At 28.3% G+C, this 24,964-nt stretch overlaps 1 protein-coding gene across 1 annotated transcript in view; it reads right to left on the reverse strand.

Moving 5' to 3' along the window:
• The window catches only part of LOC142326773 (transmembrane protein 87A), a 64,245-nt gene extending 39,908 nt beyond the window's left edge, over positions 1-24,337 (reverse strand). Inside the window, exons 1-4 of the mRNA XM_075369470.1 lie at positions 24,119-24,337; positions 5,509-5,566; positions 2,267-2,346; positions 659-763 (exon numbers count right to left, since the gene is read on the reverse strand). Of these exons, the coding sequence (XP_075225585.1) occupies positions 659-763; positions 2,267-2,346; positions 5,509-5,566; positions 24,119-24,235 (360 nt within the window). The 5' untranslated portion in view covers positions 24,236-24,337. The remainder of the gene's footprint in view (positions 1-658; positions 764-2,266; positions 2,347-5,508; positions 5,567-24,118) is intronic.
• Between the last annotated feature and the right edge of the window lie 627 nt (positions 24,338-24,964).

Raw genomic sequence — 24,964 nt, forward strand, 5'->3', positions numbered from 1 at the left:
TTATGTAGAAAAAACTTTGCTGCTATCAATTGTAGATTTATGAATTAGAAATAGCTTTTTTCTTTAAAAAAAATGTTACATGGAAAATTGCACTTAAGCAGTGAACCTTGACATAGAGAAACCAGAAAAACAAACAGGTATTTGAAATTTGGTGATTCGAAGAATGTTAAAAATAAGGTAGGTTATGTAGCACAAAATGAAGTAGTTTTAAGATGAAAGGCGAAGAAAAGTTAATGACAGAATTCTGTAAAAAAACCAAAGTTGATATATCGTCATCCAGGATTATAAAATCTGGTCCTACGAGGAAATGTTAGGAAAGAATCAGAAATCAAGATAACATTAATTAGAATAAAAAAATTAACTAGAGAGTTTTGTGATTAACAAAAATACTTTAGATTGCATCCCGATAAAGAAATAACAGAAAAGTTCTTAAACATAGTGAAAAAGTAAAATATTATAACAAAAGAAAAACTGGATTAAGTTGAATAACGGATTGAAAGGTAGAGGAAGTAAAAATGTTTCCTCTACCCTTCAGAGGGATAGAGGAAAGTATAAATTTGACTAAGGGGTAAATTAAGTAGTAAAATAGTAAGGTAAAGGGTTAGATCAGGTTTTATGTAAAATATAACCATAATCTAAATAAATTAAGATAACTCACCAGCTCACAACCATTTACATTGTGTTCTGAACAATCACATTCTGATGTCTGACTGTCAACCGTATTATTTTTCACAAGGTCTCTAATGTAATTTGTTTCAAACGTCTAAAACATATAAAATAAGATGGTAAATTTATTTTAGCAAAGAAAAACAAAAGAGAATATTTAATATAACTGTATTTCATTTAATATATATTAAATAAATAATATATATATAAATAAAAAATTCAAACAATGTAATTACATAAAATACAACAAATTAAAGTACTTAACAGATTCAAAGAGATAAATACTTGATTAAATTAAACTTCATTTACATCAGAATAATGACTAAAAAAAGAATTTAAAATTATGATGTAGGTTCAAAAAATATCTTACCTTAAGGTATTAAAATAAATAAAATAACTCACATTTACTTCCAGGTTATTATATTCAAAGGACAGCCTCCTACTAGAACATTCAGCCCTGCGCTTTGCTAGTAACTCAAAACAAACATTTCTGTGGCATATCAAAATGGCATGCAAGTATATTGCATTTTTCATAATCTAAATCCTAGACCTTTTTCATTTCAGTTTTAGTGTAATAACCACAAATCATAGGAGTCTGTTTAAGAGTGTAAAGTGCTTGATAACTCAGGGAAATTGTACGTTTAGTTATTTTTCTGGACTGGTTGTGATAAAAAGGCAATGATATCAATATGAAGTAACCAAAAGTACAATTTTACATGTTAATCTTTTTTGAAGAACAGTGCCACATTGACAAAAGATTTCTTGATAATTATATTTCTAAAATAGTTAATAAAATAGTTGAAATTTAAAGACCACTTTCATTTTGTTCATTTATTTTACTTCAAACAATCTGGTACTGTTTAAATACTTCACATTACCTCTGTTGAAATAAGATTTTGGGAACTCCAATTACACTGTTTTTCTTGACAGTGTAATTAAAAGATTTCACTGGAGTAAAAGTACGTTTCACACACTTTTGCCTCTATAAGAAAGTAAATGTTATTTTGTAATTAATACTTTTTTTAAAGAGGTATGTACTCATAGCTTAAAAAACCTATGCTTATGACAGCTTAAGCTCTCATACGCATAATTCATTACATATTATCAATTCTGAGCATAACAGCCTGTTAAAGTGTCAGTTTTGGTTACAGGCACGTGGTTTTAAATGTTGTCTGTGCCGAGCTTCAATATTACATTATGGTGATTGATGCTGGATTAGAACAGTATCATAAATCACCTAATAATACTTTACACTCTTTTAACGTAAAGAAGCGCTGATGATCATTACATATAATGCATTTCAATATAAATTCATTTCAGTCAGAATTTACTTCAGTAATATTTAGATTTAATTTTCTATAATTAAGGCCATATAAACCATTAAATATTAACTGAAAATGAAAAGGCTTTACTTTTGGATGTCATCCTTAGTTTCTTTTCTTCAATACAATCACCCTATTTTAGGATCATCATGAAATTCAATTATCAATAACTCTGAGACTCAACCTCCTTCAATAATATCAAGGATAGAATCCCTAGGAAAAACTTACTATATTTACATTTCATAAAAACTATTTCAAATTGTAAATAAGAAACTGACCCCATTGCCCCAACAGACGACAGAACTCACTTTCCAGTTAATAGTAATATTAGTTTTATCGTCATGGGATTCACATGATACTGCAAAAGACAAAAGCAAACAGGAATAATATTTGTACTTTATCAATAAAATCAAAACCTGGAATTATAAATACAAATCAAAGAAATCCATATTAGAAATATTAAAATGTAAATAATATATCAAGAAACATTCTTAACTTAATCATTAAGACTCAAGAAAAAATTCACTAGTAACAATGCAGTGATTACTAGAATCATGACTAAATAAAAAAAAATCACATGTAGTAGTAAAGGAAATAAAATTTAAAAAATTAACTAACAAGAGTTATCACAGAAAATGACATTTTCAATAATTAAAAGCAGACTTCATACAAATTATTAAATTTCCATTAATCTTGAAAGAAGAAGTGGGTGAGGAAACTCCTCATTTTTTGTAATGAATTTTTTCAATAAATAAATGTTGCTCTAACATGTAACATGGCATTTCTGATAACCATGTCCATGTTCATCAATATTTGATGTCCAACTTAGCGAGACCTCTAAGTCTCACCAAGTTGGACATCAAATATTGAATTCAAAATTTTATACTTAAAAAATGTCACCTAATTTAAAACACTGGTTCTTATTGAGACACCTTTCACAGCAGAAACCGTGTACTGTCAAGAGAAAACTATCTTTCTTTTAATTTTTACTAATTTTCAAATATATATTACAACTTTACCTAAAAATATGCAATTTACTTATTAACACCAGCAATTATCATAAACAATTTATTTTAGAATTGCTTCTTAAAACAAGAATAAATAACAAAATAAAATTTTTTTACATATTTGTTTGCGGTTTTACTTAGCGATCAATCAATGAAATATTAATGCCAGCAAGCCAATAAAATCAGACAGTTACAATAGGGAAAATCTAATTTTGGAGAAAAACAAAATCTATGAAAAATTTATTAATTTTTTGGTATTATGGCTCATAAAAATTTAAACTGGATAAAGATCAAGTAAATCTATTAAGCAAATAAACTTATGAATAAGAGCAGATTTTTATTTTGATTTATAGCACATTTTCATTTAAATTAAACCTAGATCAAACCTCTATAAATGCAATATCAAGCAGTAAGTAAACCGACAACCATTTTACTAGCAGGCAATTTTGTCATAACAGCAACAAAAATAAACAATATACGATCTCTTCCATCTATTTTTATGCAAGAAGCAATTCTATATGTCTGACAAAATAAACTAACAGAAATTAATGATTTATAGTTATAAATAATTAACTAAACACAATAGGTTTGCCATCACTCAACTCATGCATTTTAGAATACTTTTACAAGTTTAACACTATACTGCAAACTTCCTCAAAGTATCAATTCATTATGATTTCTGGTACTAGCTGAGTGAATGTTCTGTGAATCCCTGTTTTCATTATTGTATATCAAAAGTATTATATATATTATTCACCATTTTGTTTTTGAATTCTAATTAACAACAAATTCTGGCCTGGCACACAGTAGTTTCACTTATTAATGAGCAAGGGAATATGCTTATGGACACTGAATCAAGAAAGCTGTGCTAAATACCTGGAGACTTCAGAGATATTATAAGAATCAAACAAAAACATGAATCATTACAATTTATTTTTAGTTTTTTTTTTTTACTGCCTGTCAATACTTATACACAATGACATTTATGGTCAATACAATAGTTTTTTATGACAAGTAAATAATTTGTAATACTTTTTAAATCATTCTTAATCTACTCGGAACGTTATACGACAATATAATTTAGAAACAAATATTGTGCTATGTTATTTTTTATTACAAATGAAATTTAAATCTATGAAGCAAAGATAGTGGAAATTCTAAACAACATTCACTACAACATATTGTCTAACGTTTTCAAGGTATTTACACAAGAGCTTATATTTATTTTAGTGATAGACACTAAGAATTTGTTATAATAATGATTTTCTTCTTAGTTTACAAAGATGAAATCAGTTTGTTTAATGAAGATGTTTTTAGATTTGTTTTATGTTTATCTCCAGCATATTTCCCTATTTCAAAATATTATATCATTTTTTTTTTTTGCAGTACCAAGAATAATTTGAGGCAAATGGTTATTAAATACCTGATGTAGCCCAATACATCTTTTAAAGAAGCCCTATTAGCAAAGCAGTAAAATAAAATAATCTTACAGTTTAACAGTTCCAATGGTTTAATTACTTTCTAATCCATTAAAAAAACTGTACTTTTTGTTGCAATATTCCTGGAGATGTTACATAAAGCCCAGCTAAATTAGACTAGAAATCTTTCAGTCATAATTTTTAATTAATAATGTAATTTTTAACTACACAGAATGAGCTGTAGTCATAAAACGCAGGCTGAAAACTTTCATTTATAAAATTCTTGTTATTACTTTCAAGAAATCTAAATATAAAATTTGGATGTGTCATAAAGATCTCATTTCAAAGTACTACATCATTTTTCTTTCGTTTTACAAAAGATATTACAAACAGTTGTATTTTCATGTCCACTTTCAATGCAGGAAATTGTACATTTACAAACTTTACAGGCTGATATACAGGTATTGAAAAAAACTTAAAAGATTGCATTTACTTAATAAAGGTTGTAAAGAAGATAACAGTTGATTTTGAGTAAATAATGATGGCACCACAACTAACCAACATGTTTATCTTAGCCGATTTATAGCCCCATGGTAAAATGGTACAAAAAATGAATGAAGCAAGTACATCAATTTCTCAAGTAATATCCTATATTCATACAATCTGAGTTTTCAGCATCCAGTGAAAGGGAGAATAACTAGCATCACTATCGATCGGCTATCCTATGTATTTGGGAGATCTTGGTCAAAGCCCTGGATCTGAATATCCAAGTGAATAATTTAGTCATGGATTAAGTAATGCCGTTGTCTCACTCAGTTCATCAGAATTTTGAAAGACCAACTGCAATAATGTAATCGATTAACAATTAGAGTTAGTTCAAAGTCGTTTTTTTAAGTACAGCAGTTAAAAAAAAATAAACAGGTTTAAACCCATAAAATAATCAAAATAACTACTACCACATAACTTAAACTAAATATAATTTCAACTTTTTTTTTTATCGCCTTATTAACTAAAGAATACACATTTCTTAAGTTAGAATATACATTTCTTAAATTATTCTAGAAAGAAAATTTAAGTAAATAAATAATGACTTACCTTTTACAACAATTTTGGAATCTTTAAAAAGGCTTTTTTTTACTGTAATTCCATTGTTCTACAAAAAGAAAAAATAAACAAATTAATACTGTATGAAATTGGCGTTTTTTAATTTTTAATAAAAAAAAACAGGATAAATGAACAATACTTTCAATTAGCACATTCATAGGATCTGTTTCCTCAATATGAAACATTGCATTAAATTTTATTGTCATATCCTTTCTATTAATAAGGAACCATAATGAACTAATAGAAAATATAAACAATTAATAAAGTATAATTCAGCAACTCAACCTAGCTTTTACTGAGCATACTGAAAACTTTTGGTCTGATGGTTTGGTTCTAGTGAATGCATCTGTTCTAGAAGCAGCAAAAGCAAACATGAAATGTAACCTGTTAAAATGTTTGGGTTTATCTAAGGGAAAAGCTTATATTAGCTCTACTAAATCTTTCCTAATGAGTTTGAGGTTTAATAAATTCCTTCTTAAAACCAGAGAAAAATCAAAGGCATCTTGTTTTATTCCCAATTCACTACTTTACTATTGTCATGTAATTTTATTTTATTATTGAAATTTATCGTCAAACACCGAAAAAACTAAAAAAGACAACTTTACTATTTTAATCATGTCTTCTCAACTAATGTTGAAGATGCAAATTTTTTTCTTAAAATTCTTGGAACTTACGTATTAACGCCACCGCAGCTACACCTTTATTTAAATACAAAGTAGTCAATCGGATTTTGGTGGAAAATGGGCCGATATAGATTTTAACATAGATTCAAAACAGTCTCTTTATTAATTTTAATCAATGGTTATTTATTTTATAAATATAATTTAACCAAATTTAACCTACGCTCACTAACCTTGACTAATTAACAGGAGTGTTTTGATTTTTTAAATAATAAATAATTGCAATAATTACTGAATTTATTAAATAAATACTCAAAAAATTACAGTGTTAATTAGTCAAGGTTAGCGAGCGAAGCGAGCACAGGTTAAGTTTGGTTAAACTATATTTATAAAATAAATAAATATAAATAACCATTTATTAAAATTAATAAAGAGACTGTTCATTTTCCACCGAAATTCGATTGACTACTTTGATTTTAAATAAAGCTGTAGCTGCGGTGGCGTTAATACGTAAGTACCAAATTCTTCTACTAACTGCTAAATAACTAATCTTCCTCACTGTCTGCACCAGATTTTAGCATGCCTTGAATCAATTATTGGAAAGTAATTGATTTATAGTAAATCACTGATATGTAAATAGAATGTTATAATTTATGTAACAGATGTTACATAGGTTAATACTGAATGAGGAAAATTTAATTTGATTAAATTCTATTCTTATGGCAAATAAAAAATGAAACATCTCTATAGATGTTTTGGATAAAGACAATGATGGTGAAATAAGAGTGCAAGGATTTCAACTGGTAAATGACAATGCTAATTAGTTTTCTGTGTTTGATGAAAAGTCACTCCTACAGTTTCATTCGAAAACATAATTTAATTAGATTATTATTAGTACATGAGCTGTATTTCAATAGCATCAGTTTTGTGAGGAATGATTTTAAAAATAAAAAATAGTGTGTTTCGTTTTGATAAGTTAAAGAAGGGAATATTATATAGTGAAATTAAAATTAATATAATTACATTAAGTATGAAGTGGTGAAAAAAACAACTGTTTGAAAATAACTATAGTATTGACGTAAAATATCACTTCAGTGTTTAGAAAAAACTTATAAAGATAAAAATGTAAATTCTAAGATAACAAACATATACGTCAAACTATTAAAAGAATTAATTATAATAATTTCCACTTACCAACTATTTTTATTATTATGTCAGAGCGCTTTCGTATATTAATCCATCATCAGAAACATTTATGTGCTATGGATTATAATTATTTCCTTCACAAATTAATATATTAGATGAATTTTGAATTTTTTAAAAACAAAAATTTAAAATACAATTGATCATCAAAATGTAAAAATAATGTCGACGTTGTCCATCATGTCAATAAGAAGTTCTCAATTGTTATGTTTATTAGTGTGAGTCAGTATAACGAACCTAAAATCAATATTGTTTAATATTTGTTTAAATAATACATCATTATCAAATTTTTTTAGTTCATTTATCAGATTTTTATTATTTAATTATATGTAAGATTTTTTCAATAATATTTGTTTTATAAAAGTTATTGGAATATTCAAGAATACTAATAAAATTATTGGGGTTATAATAATGATTATTTTCTAAGAGATGTCTAGTAAAATGTATTTTGTCTAGAAGTCTAGAAATAGTTTTGCTAGACATATCTTAGAAAATAATCATAATTACAACCCAAATAATTTGATTAATATTCTTGAATATTCCAATAACTTTCATAAAATAAATATTATTGATAAATATTGCATATACTTAAATAATAGAAATTTGATAAATGAACAAACAAAATTTAATAATGATGTATTATTTAAACAAATATTAAACAATAATATTGATTATTAGGTTCATTATACTGATTCATACTAATAAACACAACAATTGAGAGCTTCATACTGACATGATGGACGTCTAAATTATTTTTAGATTTTGATGATTAATTGCTGTATTTATAATTTTTGTTTTTAAAAAATTCATCTAATATATTAATTTGTGAAGGAAATAATTATAATTGATAACAGATAAATGTTCCTGATGATGGATTAATATCATCCGAAAGCTCTTGGACATAATAAAAATAGTTGGTAAGTGGAAATTATTATATAATTAATTTATATCAATACCAATGGGCCATAATTAATAATAAAATTATTAAACGAATATCTGCAATTTTAATCATTAATAATTTAAAAAAGAAATTATTAGATTCATTAAGCACGAATCATTATTCTGCCATTAAATATCTAGAAAAAACAATTTGAAAGATGAAGCACTTGCATGCATGGATTTTAATGAAAATTGCTGTTTAAAATATGCTCAGGAATTTAAAACCTTTCACTTCAGGGGGATAGGTATCAAAAAATATCTTACATACTTTTTCACTATGTTACAAAATATGTCTTACTTTAATTTAAAATCACGCTCATACGGTACAATAGCAGTCAATTTAAGACAAGAACCTGTGGCAATATTGGCTCATTTAGAACCGATGTTTGAATTTTTAAAAGAGCAAATACTTTAAAATTGCTTCACTTTTAATCAGATGGACCATCAAATCAGTATAGCAATAAGAAATTTTTTTTATATTTTTGGGAATTTAATAATAGATTACTATCCAACTTCAAAATATTCTTCCTGGGACTACTGCAAAGATGAATATGACAAAGAAACACTGAATGGAATAGATAGTACAATTAAAAGAACTACAGACAGAATAGTGACAAAAGAGAAGGAGAATAATAATATAATAAGCAAAATTTTTCTTTGAAGATGTGATAAGTATATCACATCTTCAAAGAAAAATGTTAGAAGTATTAAAATAAAAGAAGTTACTAATGATATCAAAAATATAAACAATACATTAATACCATTTAAAAGAATATTATAAGTAAAACAGAAAGTGCAGTTTCATAAAGTAAAAAAAAAATTAAAAACTTTCATTAAATACATGAGCTATTTTAAATGTGTCAACTTTAATGATATATCTCTATTTGTCAGTGTTTACATTTCAATCTGGGAACTACGCATTATTCAAATGATGAAGTTCAAACAGATATGCCTATAATGTCAGTTTTACCACCTACAGATGTTACATAGGTTACTATTGAATCAGGAAAATTTAATTTGGTAAAATTCAAAAATGAAATAAAAGAGTACAAGGATTTCAAATGATAAATGATAATGGTAATTAGTTTTTCAGCTTTGATGAAAAAGTCATACCTAAAATTTCATTCCAAGACATACAATCAGACTCCAAAATAATTCTGAACAGAATGATAATCGATAATTTTCCAGAATCTGTCAATATATTTAAAATATTGTAAGAGTTTGTAAAAATTTGTTAATTACAGGATGTTAGACGGATGCCAATTTTTAAATATTTAGAGTTTGTTTTTTTATTAAGTTCAGTTTTAACTGTTTTAAAATATATTGAAATTACATTAGGAAATCATTGTGTAATATGATCTTTAGCAATTACATCAGATTACAGGTAAAGTAGGGGGTATTATTCCATCTTAATTCAACAAATGATCAGTGCATCACTATTTTTGATTTTGATGGTATGTGTTATATGATAACTACCCACCTTGCAGTGGCCAAAAAATATTTAAAAAAAATGTTTTTCTTGAGTAATAGATTATTTTCTAACTCGTCAACAGGTAAAAACAACCAATTTCAACACTTTTTCCATGAACTGTAGCATTCTTATTTTACATCGTATAGGGGCCAAAAAGGCTTTCTGGAAAGAGTAAAGATGGAACTTCATCTTATTGTACTTAAAATTCATTTTGTTACATAACACCAAATCTTGTAATGTTTACTTAAATTTCAATTACAAACTGCTTTTTCAAATTTTGGGCCCAAAATAAATAATGAAGGGCTTAGGGTAACGGGCCTGTTGTTTACCTTTTAACTCCTATGTACTAGAATTACTAATAAAAAACAAACTGGACTGTGTCCTTCACTAAAAAAAAAAATGGCCGCCAAATCATAAGATTTTGAATATGTATCATTTTTCGGGCCCAAAAACCACATTTGGAATAGGTAGCAAAAAATTGACATTTTTACAGCAGTACTTTTTATGTACTTTAAAACCATTTATTTTGTTACTGAAAGGGGTTGACAAGTAATGAAATCAACAAAACTGCTAAAAATACCATTCCTTCTGTAAACAATGTACCCAAAAATACTGATGTTGTGTATTTTTTTTTTCAGATTATAATAGTCAATTATAAAATGATAAACAATTTAAATACATTAACAAGTTGTTCAATTCACTTTTACCTTGATTTTACTTCTGCTAATAGAAGTTACAAATAAATCTTGCACTTTTTGATAACAAACTTAACTAACGTAACTTAGTTCTCTTGCCATTTTTTTATTGAGTAGAACTGATAAGTCCTCATTCATGTTTGGTGTAATGTTGTGTCCTCTTCCAGTAGTTGATAAAAAAAGCTCTGAAAGCGTGAGAATCTTAAAAATATTTTCTAGTTGAACCCATGTTTCATTATCCCTCAATGATTTGTTGAATGAAGTACCAGGACCCTGCGAATGGAAAGAGTGTATTCAATATTCCTCTTCATTTTATGTTTTTTGACTTCAATGACTTCGCCCAACCACCACTTGTCATCGTGTACGCAGCAGACATAATTTTTACATTTTGGCTTTGATAAAGCAATCAGAAACACTAATGTCCTTGTGCACCAATACTAACATAAATGTTTCTGATTCAGAGATCACCTGGACTTTTAGAATACATTTCTGACTTGTTGGAACGTAACTGTGAACGGTTCTTGTTTCTGGGACTGTTGTCATTACCTGATAACAAGAACTAAGGTATTCTTCAGTCTCTTAAACATCTTTATTAGAACAGAAAATAACTGTTATATTTTTAATATTGTCTTTCCAATAATTGTAAATTGCAGAAGGTGTAACAATTTGATTGTTGACTGTCTTTTAAAGGCTTGTTTTAGTCATACACCTTTTTACAGTTCCACCAATACTATCACATGATCCTTTTCAATGGTATGAGGCAAAAAAATGCCATTCAGCTGCGATTTCAAAATCTTCTTGACAGTAGTACTGTTCTGACAGGATCAGATGGTCTGATCCTCTCAGCACATCAACATTATTTAAAGTTTGTTAAATTTATAATTATACCAGAAACGCAGAAGAGTTTATGCATCAACTATAATAAAGGAAAACACTAAGGTAAATAACATTTATGCTACAAGAACAGAAGACTTAACTGAGAATAATTGAATAAACATTACATTCACAAAATAAAAAAAAGAACAGGAATTCAAACACATAATTAACTTACAGCACGAAAAAACATAGCACGACCAGTCTTACCGAGCACAACATTTTACTTAAAAAATAATCTAATTTTAGTATTTATATATTATATATGACAATACAGAAACAGCCGTGAGCAGTAGGTAAAAATTAAATAAAGTCTTTAGATATCTTAAATCTTGTAAAGAGCTTGACCCGACGATTTAATAACAAAAAAACAATGTACACAGCACCGAAGCTAACACACCCAAGGCACGATGAGAACTGACTGACAAAACAGCTGACATCGTCATTCGCACACAGGTCAGAATTGTAATAATAAACAACCTTGGGTTATGTTGTTTATAACACCATTCACAGATTTGTTGACAAACCCTAGCCCGTTATTGTGAAATCGACAAAACTGTGGTTTCTTGAACAAAACTGTGTCTGCGACCTTGACCAAAAATTGTAAAAGTACAAATTTATGAAATTTTTTTGGTTTATATTGGGCTGAGGAGCCATCAGAAAAATAAAAAAATTGTTTAACTTCTGGAAACAGTGTTTTACTTTATTTATAACTCGCTTTTGGTAGCGGAAGAATGATGTAGTATTGGCTTCAAGTACTCACTAATCACACAGTAACTTTGGCTTTGTAATTTCCTTCTTTTTTAAAATATATGAGAAACGGATGTACCTTGGCATAAGTTTTTGACCACTGATATGACGATTTCATCCTGTATCACAAAATGAAAATTTTGTGATACAGGAGATGTCTCCTATTTGAGAAGTCTCCTATTACAATACATTCATTCTCCAGCAAGTTTTCCTTTTTAATGTTGAGGAAATTAGCTTGTTTCTTTGCAACAAAATTATGCATGCCTTTTATGATTAATTAAGTTTTCAGTAACTTTATCTAAGTACTCTTGAAATGGAAGCAGTTGAGTAGTTAGTTCACAATGGTGAACAGAAACCCACTGTTTGAAGATAATTTCAGAATAAAAATCATCCCAGCTCTCTTGCAGTAATCTGATCACTTCATTAGTGCCTGGATATCTTTCACATTGTGACAGCATGCAAGTTTCATTTTCTACATCACATAACATGGTTGAAAGGAGAATTTTATAATCAAATTTCATTTTTAGAGCAGATAACATGAGTTTTATATTTTGGTGGGTAACACACAATCACAGTACCTGACCCACCAGCCAAAACTCAAAATTTACATCTTACATCAGTAAATTTTGAAAAACCAATTTTTAAATTATGTTTTTCTTTGAAGGCTCTGTTACAATTCTTTTAAGTTACATAAGAGAAGCCTTTTTTGAATATTAATTTTCTTGCCTTCAGCTTGTCTTACAGAGATACAATCCTTCTTGCCTGGCATCATTCTGGTAAAAATCTTGGACACATTTAATAACATTATCATCAGTTATTGACTGGGTTTCTTTTTGCCAATTTGTGGCAAAATTCCATGTTTTAACTAATTTTTTTGGATTGACAGGGTATACACTGACTAACACTAAACTCATTTTGAATTTTTTGAATGCTCCAGCTCCTTGGTAATAAACTTAAAATATTCATTTTTCCGGGATTGATGTAACTGTTTTCATTTTATCCTTTATTTTAATGATTAATTCTTCATATTCCCTACCTAAATCAGCATAATTTTGTGGTAAAACTGGTTTCTTCTACAGAAATATTTAAATCCAGGGAATCATTTACTGATAACTGAATTGGCTATTTTTGTAACTTTCAAAATTGGTTCCTTTGCACTACTCTATAATTTTTAAGCTTAACGGCGGAAATGCCAAGTGCTGAACAAGCTTTATTCACAGACTCAACTATAACACATTGAGGCTCAAACATATCTTGACATTCCAGTTCGCTTTCTGTATCTTGTGATTTTTGTATTTTGTTTAAGCATTTTGTACAGTGTGCTCTGCCTGGAATTAATTTTAAATTTGGATTGCTTGCTGAAAGTGTCAGAGATTTCTTAACCTGTTTAGTATGACAGCTAAATGGGTCAAAGTAACTTTTCCCATTAATATGAAAATATTTATCTAAATATTCGATTTTATGAAAAGTACAGATATTTTTTGTTACAGTGCATCCACTTTTTAAAGATAACAATGTTATTTGCTGTATCTTGACAGTATCATAAATTTATGAATTTTTTTTGTTTTATATTCGATTGAGGAGCCATCAGAAAAATAAAAAACTTGTTTAACTTGTGGTAACAGTGTTTTTACTTTATTTATAACTTGCTTTGGAAGCAGAAGAATGATGTAGTATTGTGCTTCAAGAACTCACTAATCACACAGTAGCTTTGGCTTTGTAATTTCCTTCTTTTTAAAATATATGAGAAATTGATGTACCGTTGCATAAGTTTTAGAGTAACTCTACAATATCGTCCAATACCAAAGATCTATCGTAAGTCAATTTGTGACACTGTTTCAGTGTGAATACCAATTGAACACTCCATTATCCGTTTTTATGAAATGCAAGGGTTCCTACAATAACAATATAGTTAGTATAAAATGCAAAACGACCCATTGTACCTCACTTTGTCTTATCCCAGTTTCTTTACAGCTAAAATAAAAATTTCTCTAATTAAAAATATTAAAAATAAAAGATATCGATTGCATAAAAGAGAAGTTCGCTGCTAATAAAATTGCTTTATAAACAAGTGTACATTACCTAACCAGTATTAACACTAGTAACAATAAAACATATCACATTGAAATAAAAACAGTTACTGAGCCTTCTGCAATGTTTACATTCAGGATTACGCAAACATTTATGTCCATGCATGTTTATTCACTTTCGTGTTTAAATATGAGTTTGTGTGTATAAGTCATACTTTAAGTAGCAAACTATCTGAAACATACGCTATCTCATTATAGACATATCAAATATTTTGTATAGTAGGCCTACAATATTATCTGAAAAAATACATGCTGTGAATTTTTTGGATACATTGTTCATGGTTAGAAGGAATGGCATCTTTAGCGGTTTTGATGACTTCATTACTGGTCAACGCCTTTCAGTAATAAAATAAATTTTATATGGTTTTAAAGTATGTAAAACATACTTGCTGCTGTAAACATTACAGATTTTTGCAACCTGTCCCATATGTGGTTTTTTAGCCCCAAAAATTAGATATTTTCAAAATCTTACCATTTGGTAGCCATTTTTTTTAATGAAGGACATACAGTAACACCCTATTTTTTTTTATACGTACTACTAGTACCTAAGAGTTAAAAAGTAAAAAAAAAAAAACAGGCCTGTTACCCTAGGTTATTCATTATTTATTTTGGGCCAAAAATTTGAAAAAGCAATTTGTTAACATAACTACAGTAAACATTACAAGATTTGGTGGTTATGTAACAAAATTAATTTTGAGCACACCAAGACAAAGTTTCATCTTTACTCTTTCCAAAATGCCCTTTTTTTGACCTCTGTATGATGTAAAATATGAATGCTGCAGCTCATGGAAAAAGTGATAAAAATGGCTGTTTTTACCTGTTGGCAAGTTAGAAAATACTCTATTACTCAAGAAAAAAATTTTTTTTAATATAAACAAATATTTTTTGGCCACTACAAGATGGGTAGTTATATACCAAATGTACCGTATTTATTCGAGTACTCCCCGCTCCCGAATAAGCCCCGCACCTCGATTTTCCGGACCGAAAATCTAAAAAAAATCGAGTATATACCGGTACTTGCAAGTAGATAAGTGCAACAGATATGATAAAAAAATACGTAAATACGAAAATATTCAAAAAGTAAAGCATTTAATTTTATCTTTTAAATTACAATATTATTTAATTACCGTAAGTACTAGTTTAGTTCAGAATCAGTAGCCAGTAAAACGAAAAGAAAGTATCATGTTGAAAATGATCACTTCAATACACTTTTTAATATGGGATTTTATTTTTAATTGATCACTGTCACTCACTGTCAATGTCTGTACAAGAGTTACTGGTAGTCTCCACGTCGCTCTGCCAAAGGTGATCGTCTTCACTACCATCAAGTTCATTAGATATTCCGCATTTTTTTAAACTTTTCCTTACTAATTCCGTGGAAATACCTTCTCAAGCATCTTTTATCCAAAGACAAATCTGGTTAAAATCTGGGCGTTTGATTCTTCCTGTAGGCGCGAGAAAGAAATTTTCATCAGCCATCCATTTACAGTACAGTTGTTTTAATGCTGATTTGAACGGTTTATTAATGTAGACATCTAGCGGTTGCAATAGAGATGTCAATCCGCCTGGAATTATTATTTGGTCTGTCATACCCTTTTTTAAAATGGCTTTCACTTTATCAGTCGTATGCCCCCGATAGCTATCCATTACTGGCATACCGGTATTTTTTTTATTAAGTAAATCTCTTGATCGCTTTTGCCATACACACCTGATCCAATCTAAAATTAAGGTTTCGTCCATCCAACCTGATTCCTGTGCTCTGATAATAACTCCATTTACCTGTACGGTAGGAAGAGTTTTTCTTTTAAAAACAATGTACGGAGGTAATTTTGATCGATCAGAAGTAATGCAAAGCATAACACTACACCTTTGTTTTTCAATACCACCAGTGCGAGTCGTAACACTTTTTTCACCTTTTTTATTTACGGTTTTGTCAAATGGCATTTCAAAATATACGGGGGTTTGATCAGCGTTTCCTATTTGAGAAGGCAAATAGCCTTTATATTTTCTAAGATTTATTATGTATTTGTGAAAATGTAATATTTTTTGTTCAAAAGCGTCTGGAAGTCGTTGAAAAATGGTCTTTTTGTGTGTTATTGACAAATCATTTCGTGCAAAAAATCGTGTTATCTATCCACGGGTTGCTTTAAAATCAACTTTGTTCAATGATTTAGCGATTTCACGAGCATATGATTAACACATTTCTGGCGTGACAGCATAACCGCATTTCCTTTTTTCCATAACAAAGCCATAAAATCTTTTTTCTATGTTTGTGTATTTTGGTTTTAAGCCACGAAAATCCCTTTTATTACCACTGCATTTCACCGGAAGTTGTTTCTTCTTACGCCAGTCTCGAATGCAGCTTTCATCTACGTCAAATTTTCTTCCTGCCGCCCGATTTTTTCAGCCTCTTCCATAACGCGTAGTTTTTCATTTACTGTAAAAGATCGTAGACGCTGTTCTTTTGTACTCATTTTAATGCAGTAATTAAAATAAATCAACGTGTGAAAATTTACAAGATAAATAAACAGATAAAATGCACGTAACCGTGCACATATACAAACAGTACAATGACTATGGCGAATAGACAAGACGACGATGGGTAACTGATACTGCAACTGTAGTGTCATTAGAACCGGATCCAGCCTATACAGAATGAATCAGTTTTATAAAAATACCGTAACTTCGTTCCTATCGATAATATGAAGAGGATGTTCATATAATATGAAGAGGATGTATTCTGTATAAGGTATTGATCCGGGATTGATAAACGAAACCTAATGTAACTATATTTATGTGATTGAATTTAGGTAATTCTAAGAAAACGTTTACTTTACATAAATTATCCTGGTAAAGGCTATTTTTCAAGTAAGCCCCGCACCCTTACTTTTTCTCTCCAATTTCAAGAAAAAAAGTGCGGGGGGTACTCGAATAAATACGGTAATCAAAATCAAAAATAGTGATGCGATAAAATTTTTGAAAATTTGTTGAATTAAAATGAAATGCCCCAGTAACAGTCATTTTGGAAGTGATGATGTGGTTAAAAAAAGTTGTCATTAATTGGCTGACAAAAATATAGCTAGGTTTAGAAAGCTACCAGTAAAAATAAAGCTTTCTTTCTTTACAGAAAGAAAGTTAAAAAAAAATATATACATTTTTCAGTTATTACTTGTTGATAATTTATTACAGAAAATAGATTGTTGCTTTCCGCATGACAATGATTATTAATTACTCAAAAAATTTTTGAGATACTGGAACGTAAGGTTCCAGTATCTCAAAGATGATTGTAGGAATCATCTTTGGACAATTAACTATTATAATAAATTTTACAAGGATATAGATATAAATCATTTCAATAACTTAAGTACAACAGTAATGCGATAAATATATTGTAGTTCTCTATTAAAATGTCTAATTGATAACTAATAACAAAAATTATAATTTTTTTAATTTATATTATTTTTTATTATATAACAAAAACCTTCCTTAATGAAATATCTATAGTTTTTGCATAAACAAGATAAGGGAAAACTGTTATGATACCAGTAAGTTACAGCAAATAAGTGTCTGAAGTCGTTGAGAAATGGTCGTCTTTCGTCTTATTGACAAATCATTTTGTATCTGTTAACGATGCATACCAATAATTTAATAAACAAAAAATAAATTATCTAATGGAAGGTAATAATAAATATAAATATTATCTTCATCATTAATCACAACTCATGCCTGAAAACGATATAGCCATTTTCAAAAATGTAACTCAACTCAAGCTTTCTAAGGAAGTAAGAAGAAAAATGGTTTCCTGCTGTTTTTTTTTTTTTTTTTTTGGCGTTACAAATGACACTTTCAATCTCTTCACAAATGAGTCTGTTCAATTAAACTGCCAGGGTCTAGCTGTATAGTATTTTGTTGTTGTGTGTAAGTTCTTACTGTTTGACCACATTTCTTAACCACAAATATCTAATTTAATAATAATTATGTATTATTTGCTAAATACAACATATTATTGATAAGGAAAATATATTTCTGCATAAAAAATTATTTACTTATCCATGTAGTAGATTCCTAAATAACCAGAATGACAAAAATAATGTTTAAAGATTAACAATGAAGATGATTTTTAATTAAATAGTTAAAAAAAAAATAACATGGAACAAATTACAAAAAATTAAATAATTATATATTATACATATACAATTATTCACACAAACATGAGTGAATATGTAGAAAATACAGGCAAAGCCAAGAAAGTTATGTATTGTCAACTATTTTTTGTTGTCTAAGATGAAATGAGATGTTAAAATAAGTTTCTTAATAAAATACTACAATAAAAAAATGAAGATATAAATACGATAAAACAAGATATAAATGTAATCATAAATAAAAATTGCCTAATAAGAAAAGAGAACTTAGTGAAATGTATCATGTTGGTCAAAAAAGTCATTAATTTGTCATTAAAAAAAAGATTTTGATGAATTGTGCTTTCCTTCTATGGTGGCTACCCTTTTGGTAATAAAAAATATAAAATTTCAACCAAATTGTATATATATAGGACTCCTAAAAAAATTTTTTTACACTTTGGGTAAAATTTTGAGATTAAAGACACATGCTGATCTGTATCTTTTTACTCCTTTGACCAAATATAATCACAAATACAATTAAATTGCATCAAAGACCCATATTCAGAAGTCATCATACGCAACACATAAAATCAATTAATACAGTCTGAATACATCACGCCAAACAACTGAGAAAAAAATATTATCTCCTTCCACTTCTGAATAGTATTGTCCAAGTACGTAATCAAAGCGACATACAACTTTAATGGAATCATCTAATTAATACAAGAATGTGGGCAAAGAAATGACAAAAAAAGGAAAAAATTGTTTTTGGCTCCATCTTTATGGGAGTTTGAAAAGAGCAAACATAATCAAAACGCTGTTATTAAATTAAGAGACATTAAATCCCATGAAAAAAATCACCTACACTCTATATATATATATATGTTCATACACCCATCTTTCCAAGATTTTTCAATGCTAAAATTCCACATAATAAATATATGTATACTTAACCCATTAGAAATCATCTTAATAATTTTAATAATTCTTTGCTTCCCTTTCTGGTTATTTTCAGGCTATTTAAATCAATGTTTCATATGTTTAGATAAATGTGTAATTGATTACTGTACCGAATTTAGATTAGATCGTATCTAACTGTGATTTGAGTTTCTGTCACCAGATATCTCTGAGTATTCCATTGAGGAAAATACTTTATTTCATGACTAAAATTTTCTAAACAAGGAACTGAGTGATAAAGGGTTTAGAAAGATGTTAATCAAATGTAAACATAGGCTATTTGACTTTGACTGGTTTCTGGAAACAACCTTAGATTATTTAGTGGTGTTTATCAAGACCAAAAAAGTCATTACTTTTAATTCTTTTATGTATTTCCTCAAAAATAGCAAATAAAATTGCACTATTTAAATAAACCATCAAAACACTATCTTGAGCAACACGGCGTCACACTGGCATCAGTGACATCACATGTATGTTTAGATAAATAAACATTAATAAACATTTAAATAAATAAACATCAAAAGTCACAAGCAGAGTTGGCATTCTGCTGTTTGTGTTATTTTTTACGGTGATTTACCTAAGAAAATGAGTTACAAATGGCATGTAGTGCCAGCATACACAAATACGTCAATAAAGAAACTGGAAAAACTAATTGTATAAGTTCCAAAAATGCCAAAATGCATATAATGTGGTTACAACATGCTCGCAGAAATCCAGATGCTATAGTGGATAATTCAACTTTTCTTCTGTGAAGACCACTTTGATTTAAGTAAGCATATTATTATTAATGAGTATTTCATTGTAAAGACATAAAATTTTGATTACTGATGGTCTACTTTACCGATTGGTAAAGTAACAAACAGATTTGTTTGAGGTTAGAATTCAATGTGGTCTTACCTAAGGGGAGTCCTGAGTCACGCCTGATTCAGGCCTTTTTTTTATAGTCACATCAACAATTAAAGTCATTAGCGACTTATAAGTGTAATGTAACTGTACCAGTAAATGTCTGTCTTGATCAAACTCAGGCCAACCATTTCTGAGACGAATGGTTAATAAAACCCCAACCAAAGAAGAATTCTTAATTTAACAAATTCAGCAAAAACATGTCATGTTGTCAGCTCAATCTCAGTCTGAACACATTTTACCGTAATTAAAAGTAACAAGTAAAAAAAAGTAATAATTAAAAGTAATAAGTTCAATCCAAAAAATATTGCTTCATTAAAGCAATAACATGTGTAATAAACAATAAGCTAAACCAACATCTTCATTGTGATTAATGAAGACAAAATTATAGGCCTATCCCATAAATCTTGCTCCATTAAAATTATGCATCCAAATTTGACTCCTGCGTAGTTGAGTCAAACTAAACTAACATAACCTATAATATTTTACATCATAACAACCCAAATTTATGCTATAGCTACATATTTCACCTTAACAGGTTTATGGTAGGTTAGTAAGTAAATTGGTAAGGTACTTACATTGCTGTTTTCACATTTCTCAGTAGCATAAGAATTGGGGCTACTTTTAAAGAAAACTCTGACCATAATGGCATCAATTTTAGGCAGGTTTCCACTGTCTGTCGTCTTCACAAAGTTGCTCTCCATGATCGGATAAAATACAAAAATGTAACACGGAAATCATAAAATATCACTTGATATTATAATAATTAAGTTTGAAGGTCGCAAGACACCAAGGAACGCAAAGGAATGGCAATCATTAACAGACATATTTACTGACGTGTGAAGTCATCATAGATTCTGCCAATCCAGAACATTTTTGATTACATGGCGCCAGCTAAAAAAAAATTAGGTTTTTTCGGGGTTTTTATTTTTTGATAAATAATCCATTATTTTGGTCAGATTAATGCAAATTGCTTTTAAAACCCATAATCTATGCGGATAACAATAATTATGACATTATTTTTCACACTGTCAAACAGCCTATTAAGAAAATTGTTTTAATATATATTAAATATGAAACTGCAAGAACTATTAAAAATGATGAGATTTTGTGCAATGTAGCCATTGATTTTGATGTAGAAATTTCAATAATTCAAGACTGGATTAAAGACAAACAAAAATCTGAAAGCATAGTTCCAAAACATCCAACAGAATAAGAACAAAACCATCCAATTGTGAAAACCACAATCACAAACTTTTTTGTGATTCACGCAATGTAGGAAAAATGACTTCCATTATCTGGCATTCCTACACAAAAAATCTGCTTGCAGGAAGGTTTGGTTTTGGTGAAAAACATAAAGAATTTATGGCTAGTTTTAGATGATTAAGCAAATTGGAAAACCAAATACAAAGTCTGATAGCAAAAAATATATATATTTTTTAAAAGAAGTAATTAGCTAGTGTAAATATAAGTGAGCTTCTTAAAATAGCTCTAATTACCATAATTTTTGGTATATCATCTTCTTTAAATGTATATTACAAAAGCCGTTTTTCTGAACAAAAGAATTATTATCATAATGAATTAATATTTATGGTTATATAACTTAGTAAACCTGACTTGTTTGAAATTTTGACTGTTCAAAATCAGTCCATTCCCCCTCATTAAGGATAACTGATCCTTGCATCTTCTGAATGCAAAAATTTCTAGAATCATTTCTATCTATAAAAAAAATTATCCAAAATTGGTAAATCATTTTAAACCCTTTTCTTATTACTCCTTTGAAAAGGTTATAAAATCTGTGATTTACAATCAATTAGCCATTTCTTTTCTACTTATATTAATTAATGTTGCAAAAACTTTAACAAGTAGAAAAAGAGCAAGACCTTTTTTTGACTGTGTTTCTAATCAGTTCCTTTTTGACAAACTAAGGAAATAAGGGGATAAAATAATTTTTCTGGATAATGTTAGATTATTTGACCAGAAGGTATATTATGTCCACAATGAATGCTCTTCAAGAATTCTATATGTTATAACATTAATTCTATCAGAAGAGTTCTACAGTTTAATACTCTAATTGGTACTAGTTTGTTATTGCACCGCTACTTTTTTTATACAACTTCTTCACATGAGAAAATAAATAATAATGTTTATTTATGATAGAAAAAGTAATATTTTAATGAAAAATAAAAATTACAAAACATTTCACTTTAGGTTATGTAGACTCCGTGTAGTGTGGAATTGTACATATATCAACATAATGTAACCAAATATAACCTACACTCGCTAAGCTCATCTAATTAACTTCGCTTTAGGTTATGCTGATTGCATGTACTGACAAATCGTATGTATATAAACATAATCTAAGCTCGTTAACCTTATCTAATTAACATTAAATAGCATACATCCATAAAAATGAAATTATATAATTATAGTTCATCAATATATAATTATATATATTGATATATATACTATAATTGATACTATAATTGATATATGAACTATAATTATAGTTCATCAATATATATAATTATAGCACATCAACTGAATGAGGACAGTGAGCAAAGCAAGTGTAGGTTATGTTTGGTTAGATTATGTTGATATATGTACAATTTGTCAGTACATGTTGTCAACATAATCTAAACAAAATGCTTGTTTCGCTCACTAACAGATAAATTTTTGGTTTAATACATTGTAATAATATGTTCAATACCTTGTTTTTTGACAAAGAAGTTGCATCAAAAAAGTGAAAAAAATTGGCGGTGCAATAAACAAATACTCTCAAAGCTTTAAGCTTTACTCTCAACTGCTTTAAGATAAAATTACATCGGCATGGGCATATGGTTTCCACTAAACAATCAACAATAAACAAAAGTTATGTACCTTCTGAGTAAAATTGGTTACAGTAACCTGTAAGTTTGTGAGCACTGCTTTTCATACGCCTGAGAATTCTAACCTCTACAATCAATATACAATTTCTTAATGATGTTAATTAAGAATTTTACCTCATAACCAATCAATATAGAAATTACAAACACCAAAAGAGCCAAACATACTTATGTTCTGAGTGACATTCAGTTCAATCATAGTTTTCCTGTGGCTGCAGTTATTGATTACATGGCTTTCTGTTTTGTTATTAATCTGTAAATAAGTCAGTTAGGGACAAATTTGCATCAGGTACCACTCAATTCTCATAAATGAAACATTTTGAATTTTTAAATTTACTCTATTATTTTGGTAATTAACTATATTGAGTTGATTTAATTCATTTAACCCCAGCACTTGTTTTTTCTCATGATTATATGCTAATGCATATATGTGTTTATGTTCTAATCTGAAATTATTCAATGCTGAGAATTCTAATTATATAATCTGATACTATTTATCCAATTAAGCTGATCAAAAAATATACATGGTTGAAAATGACAACATACATACATATGGCTGTTTGTTCTAAAATCTACCCATCACAAATAACAACAATTTTGATTACTGATAGGGAGTACACCTTTCACACAACAGAAAGACTTAAAATTCCTCACCATTTAACACCATTTTTATGGTTTAAAATGAATTTACTTTTTAAATAAAAATGCTGATTAAGAGCAAAAAATAATTTACAACTTTTTACGATGAATATTATCACGCATCATTAAATACTATCTTTAGGCTATACAGTTTGATATAAAAATAAGTATAAATATTACGTCAATTACATCAATGGCGCGCTCAAATACAATAGATTATACATTCTGTACTTAAATATAAATACTTATTTTATTATAGATAATACATCATAGATTTATTTATTATCGAAACTTTGTAACCAACTTTTCAACATCTAGTGACTGCGCATTATGTCTTGCTTAATAATATCTGCCAACGAAGTGACAGATACAGACAAGGAAAATTAGTAACAGATATTAATAATCACGTTATAAATAAATATTACTAATTCAACAAATTTTTTAATTAAACTTACCTCTGTGAACACAAAATCCCACTTCCCTTCATCGGGAAAAGCACTCTCCACAAAAAATAAATGAGAATGTATTATACAAAATAGTGACAGGAAAATAAAATTAACACTACCGCCCATAATGGGGAAAATTAACAAATACGTCGTTTGAAAATGAACTTTTACTACCTTACACACATTCTGGCTTCTGAGTCACGTCATCTCACACCGTCAATGAATACTCTGAAACATCTGTTTAGGGTTAAAGTAACTACAGGTTCAGCTGTATGACCAACGTTACTTCTTATAGACCAAGAAGAGACAACTCTAAAATTAAAGAAAAATCACAAAATATATTTTTTATGCAAGCAATAACTTTAGCCAAAATGGTAGTTGTTTTGCATCTCACTTAATTTGTCATTAATTTTTATTCTCTTAGCTTCCTTTCTTTGATTATAAGTGATGTCTTTAGCGGCAATTTTAAAATGTATAAACTTTAAAATAATTGTAATAATTAGTACATGTATTAAATAAAATCAATTAATTATTCAAAGAACGAGAAAAGTAATAAATCTTACAAAGAAGTATTATAACTGCAAAAATCTTTTCCTGGTATATTTTTAAAATCATAGCTTATATTTTTTTTATTTTTAAGTAACTAAAAAAAATCAGAAAATAACATATGACTGGTTTATGATAACAGAAGGAAATATTTTTTCAAATGATTGTTGAATAATTTAATTTAGTGTAAATAATCATTCTTTTGCTAATGACTTAAAACGTAAACAGTTAAATTATTAATAAAAATTAAAATACTGTAACTAACTTTGAAAATTAATCTAAATTTACATAACTCTTGTCTTAAATTTA

The sequence above is a fragment of the Lycorma delicatula genome, chromosome 6 (genome assembly GCF_047948215.1).
Source record: "Lycorma delicatula isolate Av1 chromosome 6, ASM4794821v1, whole genome shotgun sequence".
NCBI lineage: Eukaryota > Metazoa > Arthropoda > Insecta > Hemiptera > Fulgoridae > Lycorma > Lycorma delicatula.